General features: G+C 38.0%; 1 protein-coding gene across 4 annotated transcripts in view; it reads left to right on the forward strand.

Annotated features, from left to right (window-relative positions):
* The first annotated feature begins 50 nt into the window (after nt 1-50).
* The window catches only part of Ric1 (RIC1 homolog, RAB6A GEF complex partner 1), a 203,253-nt gene continuing 195,637 nt past the window's right edge, over nt 51-7,666 (forward strand). For all 4 annotated transcript variants that reach the window (XM_023721957.1, XM_023721956.1, XM_004637193.2 and 1 more), the window contains exon 1: nt 51-430. In XM_023721957.1, coding sequence (XP_023577725.1) covers nt 287-430 — 144 coding nt within the window. In that variant the 5' untranslated portion in view covers nt 51-286. The remainder of the gene's footprint in view (nt 431-7,666) is intronic.

Raw genomic sequence — 7,666 nt, forward strand, 5'->3', positions numbered from 1 at the left:
GGGCCTCCGCGCTCCGCCCGCCCTCGCTCGCCGACCCCCCTCCCCTTCCTCTCGCCGCCCTCGCCTGGGTCTGCGCCCCGGCTCCTTCATCGCGTAGCATCGCGTCGGCCCGGCCCGGCCCGGCCCGGCCAGCCGGCAGATGCCCCGACTTGCTGCAGTCGCCGCCGCCTTCGACTCTGCCGGTGGCGGTGTGGGAGGCGGGCGACCGGCCCGGGGCCGCTGAGTGTGGCAGGCGGACGGGGCCGGGGGCCGCGGGCGCTGCGGCGTCGGGGGCTCCGCGCGGACCATGTATTTCCTGAGCGGCTGGCCCAAGAGGCTGCTCTGCCCCGCGGGGAGCCCGGCCGAGGCGCCTTTCCACGTCCAGTCGGACCCGCAGAGGGCTTTCTTCGCCGTGCTGGCCCCGGCCCGCCTCAGCATCTGGTACAGCCGAGTAAGTAGAGCCGCCGGCGTCTTCGGCTGCTCCCTCGCCGGCATCCCGGCGCCGTCCCGCCCCAACTTCCACCCGGGCGCTGGGTCCCAGCCCCTGTCGCCCCCGATCCCGCCTCCGGGGTGGATGAGGTCGCCGTCGCCGAACCTCCCGCGCCTCCTGCTGCAGCGGGCTCCGCCGCGCGCCGAGCCCAGACTCGCCCTCTCTCCTCCCTTCATTCTCGGGAGCACGTTTACTTAAACTTTGTTCAGAAATCTGGCCGCCGCGATGTGCCCGACTCCCTTGCTTTTTAGGTGGTTTTGAAGTTAAGGAAAGCCTGTTGGGCTTTACCCAGTGTCACACTTGACAGGCCTGTGATGGCTTATTTCTAGAAACTTACAGCTGGAGTTATTTTGACTGAAGTTGTGGTGCTCGAGTACCTTCCAGCCTCAGCCCTGGCATCCCTTCCCACTTTTAGGTTGGTCCCTTTCTTCGCTGCTCCAAGCCTTACAGGGATTTTAGGAGGAACGGAAGTAGAATTCAAATCTGTCTGCCCTGCTCAACTGTTGAAACACCTGGAAATAATAAGACTTGAAGGGAGGTTGGGACAGAGTTCTGTTTTTGCTGGTTATCTTTTTCTTTCTTGTATCTAATTGTCTAGTACGTAAGAGAAATAACTTGAAAAATAAGTGGTAAATGGGATACTCTGAAATTGCTGTAGATTAGTCTGCTAAAAAAAAACCCTATACAATTCAGAATACAAAAACTTTTCCTCTAAAGACACTACTAATCGATGTCAGAAGGTTATCTTTGTAAAGCGAATTTGGCTATGTGGAGATAGGTTATGACCTTGCCTTTATTAGATCTATATAAAATACCTGTTTTATGTATGGACGTCAGCGTCAGATCTCTCAAATTGTAGTGCTTATACTGCCCTTGACTGTCATTACGCGCAGCCTCGGTAAAATTGGTGATAGGATTTAAGTAATTCTAGTGTATCTTCTGTTCGACTATCATAACTGGGTAGTAAATCATACTATTTGCCATAAAGTTTTGACCTATTTTTAAAATATGTATCAGAACAAAACACCCTGTTATGAAATAGTAAATACCAGCAATATATTGTCTTCCGCTTAACTGCATTTTCAAATGTATCATTTGATTCTTAAATGAGAGAAGCATTTACAATGTATATGCTGGTTTAATAGTTTTTGTTTATGAAACTATTAACTTTAAAGTACACAGAAAATAATAACTAGATCTTGAATTTTAAATTGTTTTCTGGATTTCGTATGCAGTTCCATTTGAATATAACAATTGTACAGCCTAAAGTTTAACATTTCTTACTCTACAAAGACAGACCTAATGAAGAAAATTTGATAGGAGGAATAACTAGACTGGATGCCTATGAGCCGCCTTATTATCCCATTAAGGGATTATAAAAATGTGCCTCAGCTCTCTTCAGAATACTTTGAATATTAGTATCAAGTCTAGTTTTGCTCAGTGTGATAGCTCACACTTGTAAATTCCAGAGGTTGAGGCAGGAGGATTGGAGTTTGTGAGTTCAAGGCTAGACTGGAATACATCTGGTTTTGGAGTTTGATACAGCATTATCCAAGGCAAGCCTGGGATTTAAAATTGCTCATACTCCTTTTAAACTCCCACTGTAGTCACAATTCCATCCTTTCATAAGTCCAGAGGTTACTACTATTAAGATCTAGTGTATAGAAGATAGATTTAAAGGAATATATTAATTCAAAGGTATAGAGTGAAATGAAATGCAGGAATAGCCTAGGGGAAGCTGCATGGGTACAATAGGTTTACATGGTGGTTAACCTTGCTCTTACTGAACCAAGTGATTCTAAGGACTGTGATTATATGACTAGGTAAGTGGGGTATAAATGCTAAATTCCACGCTTCTAGTATTTTCCTCCTGGGATATGCCTTTTCTTAGACTGTGAACACTTTTATCTTCTGATGTTTGAATTTCCTGAAACTATGTAAGTTGAAATAAATTTAGGTTAACCAACTGTTATAAGTGCAAATGCCTTATTTAAATTAAGGAGCTGTCAGTTATTGTCAGTAGTTTTGAGTGAATTGACTTAAAAGGTTAGCAGTGAGAACCTGAAAGCTTTGGTTTTCCAAGTAATTTTATGGAATCAAGTGAATTTGGAAGATCTAAAGTGTTTTACATAGTTGAAGTCTTATAGATCCTTGAGGGCATTTGGAGGCAGGGACAGACATGCTCAGCGTTGCGAGGGTATTACAAGATTTGCTTACTTGGTATATTGTTGGGCTCTATAGTAAGCTCTCTAGGATGAAGGCATTAAAAAAAAAAAAAGACAAAACACTAGCTTAAAAGAACATGCACTTAATAGTTTAATATAATGGTTTAATGTCTCCCCAAAGTTGTTAATATGTAATATGGAAAATTTAAAATCTCTAAGAATAAGTTTTATATGTTCTATGGGGTTTGTAGTAAACTTGTATGCCTTTCTTACAGCTACTGTTGTACATCCAAACTAGCTATTTGGAATTCCAGTGTTGTGGTTTTTTGTTTTGTTTTGTTTTTTGGTGGTACCAAGGATCAAACTCGGGACCTTGCCCTTGTCAGGAAAGCACTTACTCCACTGAGCTATCTCCCAGCCCCCTGGAATTAGTGTTGTAGAGTCATCTCTTCAGATTTATTGTCTACCTCAAGTTTGAGAAACATAGTTTCCTTTAGACATACTGTTGAACAAAGGAGTTTCTGTAGATATTTACTTTGCTTTTTGATGGAGATTTTAAAAGTACCTGTCATTAAAGTTTTTTATTGCTTTGTTTTCAGTGTAATGTGTTACTGTAAATTTGCTTTCTCTACTTTGTGATTCTTTAGGAATCTTTAGGATTCTTTAGGACTAGGATTATCCCTTTAATATACTGTTTAACTGATATGAATGTCTGCATATGTGAGCGTCAAATGATACTGTAGGGCTGGGGAGAGAGCTCAGTGGCGTAAGCACCTGCCTGGAAAGTGCAAGGTCCTGAATTTGATTCCTGGTAACTTCCCCCCCCCCAAAAAAAAAGGATACTATAAAATGTTGTCATTCTAAATGAGATATAGTTATACCTCAGTTTTCAGGTTAACACATTCACTTTAGGGCCATAATTCATTTTTTTCCCCAAGTGGCTTTGATTTAAATTCAGTAGTTCCCACTGGCTTGAAGTGCTAGATATATATGCATGTCTGTCCCAGGGCGCAGTTGTTCTGCTTCTCATGGAGTCTTTGATTACAGTAGTGGAAAGGAACATTGATTAGCAGGCTAGATATAATCTTACAGTTAAAGAAAACATTAAAATGGTATAAAAATTATAATGCAGCTAATATATAGTGGAGAAAGTATAAATGCACATTATATATACCAAGAATAGGGTACTTGTATGATTTCTATGTTAAAATTTAGAGAATTAATTATTGAAAAATTATTCAGTTATATATATATATATATATATATATATTAATTTCATAAAAATGGGGCCAAGGAGATAGCTCAGTGGCATAAGTGCCTGCCTGGCAAGCACAGAGTTCCAAGTTCAACCTGTGGTAATAAAAACAAAAAAGAAGAAAAATTTAATAAAAATGTTTTGTTGAATATTACAAAATTTTTAAAATTAATATTAATAGTATTAGCAGTTATATTTGAGGGCTAATTCTTTAAACTCAAACAACTAATCAGACTTTATTTTATTAATAAAAAGACCAGTAAAGGTGATTAGATCTGTTTGTACTATAGGCAAGAACTACTGAATAGGACCCTCCCGCATATGCCACGAATGATTCAATCCAGCAGGAACAAATATCAACACTCCTGGTCAATATTGTTCTGGGAACATTAGCAAAAGCAATTAGACAACAAAAATAAATAAGAGGAATAAAGATAGGAAGGAAAGTTAAATTATCATTATTTGAAGATAACATGATACTTACATGGAAGAGCACAAAAACTCCAACAAAAGAGTCACGATTTAATACTCAAATTCAGATTCAATAAGCAAATTCAGTCACATAGCAGGATTCAAAGTTAACGTTCAAATACACAAAAGACTCACAGAAAGAGAAATGAAGAAAACTGTATCTTTCACAATAGCACCAAAAACAATGAAATACTTAGGAATCAATTGAACAAAGGAAGTAAAGATCTTTACATTGAAAACTATAGTACTCTGAAAAAGGAGATCAAAGAGGATATCAGAAAATGGAAGCTGGGGAGATAGCTCAGTAGAATAAGCACTTGCCTGGTAAATGCAAGGTCCTGAGTTCAATCCCCGTACAGCAAAAATAAATAAATAAATAAATAAATAAATAAATAAATAAATGGAAAGATGTTCCTTGCTCTTGGATAGGAAAAACCAATGTAGTGAAAATGGCCATACTTTGAAAATTATTATACAGATTTAATGCAATCCCAATTAAAATACCAATAACATGCATCACAGAGCTAGGAAAACAAAACAAAACAAATTAATTCCAAAAATCATTTGGAACGAGAAGAGACCTAGAATAGCAAAAGCAATTCTGGGCAACAAAGGCAAGGCAGGCAGCATCACAGTTTCTGACCTGAAATTCTACTACAGACCTACTGTGATAAAAACAGCATGGTACTGGCCAAAAAGCAGACCTCAGGATCAATGGAAGAGATTAGAAGGTGCAGCAACTCCAAACACACTCAGCCACATTAATCTTTGACAAAGTGGCCAGACACTTGTACTGGAAAAAAAATAGCCTCTTTAATAAATGATCCTGGAAAAAAATGGATTTCTACATGTTCAAAACTAAAAATAGACCCATATCTCTCACCATGTACTAAACTAAAATTGAAATGGATCAAAGATATAAATATTAAAACAAATGCTAAGTCTGCTGGAAGAAACAACTCAACATAAACATAGAAAAAACCTTCATGAACAAAACTCTGATCACATAAGACATAGAACAAAGAATCAATAACTGAGATCATATTAAAAAGCTTTTGAACAGCAGAAGAAATCACTAGCAGAATGAAAAGACAACCCACAGAGTGGGGAAAAATTTTTCCCAGCTGTTCCTCAGGGAAAAGACTAATGCCTAGCATATGTAAAGGACTAAAAAATTCAGACCAGCCTCAGATTTAAAAATCTAATAAAAAATGGGCATCTGAAGTGAATAGACACTTCTCAGATCAAGAATTACAAACCGCAAATAAATATAAAAAATTTTCAACATCATTGGTCATTCGAGAGATGTAAATTAAAACAATGCTGAAATTCCATCTCCCTTTGGAAAGAGACTGATATCAAGAAATCAACCAAGAACAGTCGCCCATGGGGCTGTGGGGAAAAGGGAACCCTTCACTATTGGTGGGAATGTATACTGGTTGAAACCACTGTGGAAATCAGTGTGAAGATTCCTTAAAAAACTGGGGCTGGAGGTTCCATTTAGCCCAGCTGTTCCCCTTGATGTCTTCTTGAAGGAATTAAAAGCATCATACTAAAGCAGTATATGCACACCCATATTTACATTATAACTTTTAATAGCTAAATCTTGGAAACAACCCAGATGCTCATCAACCAAGGAATTGGTAAGTGAAGTGTTTCTTTTATATAATGGAGTACTATTCTTCCATAATAAAGCATGAACTTGAAATATTTCTAGGTAAATGTATATAGATTTTGAGACCATATGTTTAAGTGAAACAAATTGGACAGTTGTAAATATTGTATTGTTTCTCTGGTGTGAGAAACAAAGTATAATTAAAGATATTATGAAATAGGAAGAAAATATTCAAATGGGAAGGGTAACTAGGGAGATGGGAGGGGGAAAGGAAAGGAAAGAAAAAAAAAAAACAAGAAAAAGGAGGACAAAATGAAACCAGAGTTTTTGTAAATAAGGAGAGGAAGAAGGGGAGGGGAATGGGAAAAAAATTTATTAAAGATACAACATGTACAGGTACAAATTCCCTGTGATAAATATGACCATTATGTATGTCTAAACTATCTGTAAACTGAGTTTTAAAATGCCATCAAGAATGTCTTAATGATTTCAAATATTTACTCTCAGAAATGTGTTGAATGCCAATTATGAAAGATAGCATAAATAGGCAGTTTATGAAAGGGATAAAGAGGCATATAGTATATAGAAAATATTTTGTTCAGTGATGTTAATATGATGAATGTAAGCCTTCTGAGTTATACTGTTTGTATGTTGTTAGTAAAAAGTTGGAATGGGCAAATAATCACTGTGGTTATAAATTACAGTGTTTGACCCTGAGCAGAAAATTACATTCCTGTCCATGTATGCTAATAATAGGAAAAAATGAGATAGATGTATGAAGAACCAAGTTTCAGGATTGGATATATTTAACCATGTGACTGCAAGAAGGTATTTAGCTTTTCCCCAACATTCCCCCTTTTTCACCCTTTCAACTCTATTCTATTTCTGCGTCCAAAGAGCTTCTTTATAAATTTTACGGTTCTGAAAGTCTTTTAGGGTTCGCTTTTTGCTAGTAAATGAAATTCAGACTCCTTAATTTGATACCCTCATGGAGTGCTCTCTTACCCCATCTCTGCCTATTAGAATATCATTTATGATTTAGCCTCTCTGGTAGTATTTCCTTCTCCAGGAGTCATCCTTTGCTTACTATACCAGAAGTGTTTGTTGATAAAGTATTGCCTGGCCTATCCTTGCCTTAAACTTCATTGAGGACTAAGTGACAAATAAAAATTATATATACTTAAGATGTGTGAGATAGTTTGATGAACATTTGAAAAATCAATATAATAAAAATATTCAACTTCTAATCTAGTGATCTTTATTTATGTGTATGAAATGATCTACTCTTATTCTGGGTGTGGTGATATACCTGTAATCCTAGCTATTTGGCAAGCTGTGGAAAGAGGATTGCAACCTCAGTGCCAGTCTGGACAATTTAGTGAAATCCTATCTCCAAATAACAAAGGCTGAAGATGCAACTCAGATGTGGAGCACCTTCCTAACATTTCTGAAGCCCTGGGTTTAATCCCCAGTGCCACAAAAATAAAACCAGCAAATTTCAAATTCATGATACATTATTATTGACTATAGTCTCCATCAAATGCACCATATTTTCTCACCCATTTATCCATTGACAGCCACTTAGGGTTTCCTATTTCGGCTGCCTTTAATAATGCTGCAGTGAATATGAGAGTAGTCTCATATACTTATTTGAGATACTGATTTTTTTGGAATATATATAAAATATATAA

The sequence above is a fragment of the Octodon degus genome, unplaced genomic scaffold (assembly GCF_000260255.1).
Source record: "Octodon degus isolate 3935 unplaced genomic scaffold, OctDeg1.0 scaffold00087, whole genome shotgun sequence".
In the NCBI taxonomy this organism is placed as follows: domain Eukaryota; kingdom Metazoa; phylum Chordata; class Mammalia; order Rodentia; family Octodontidae; genus Octodon; species Octodon degus.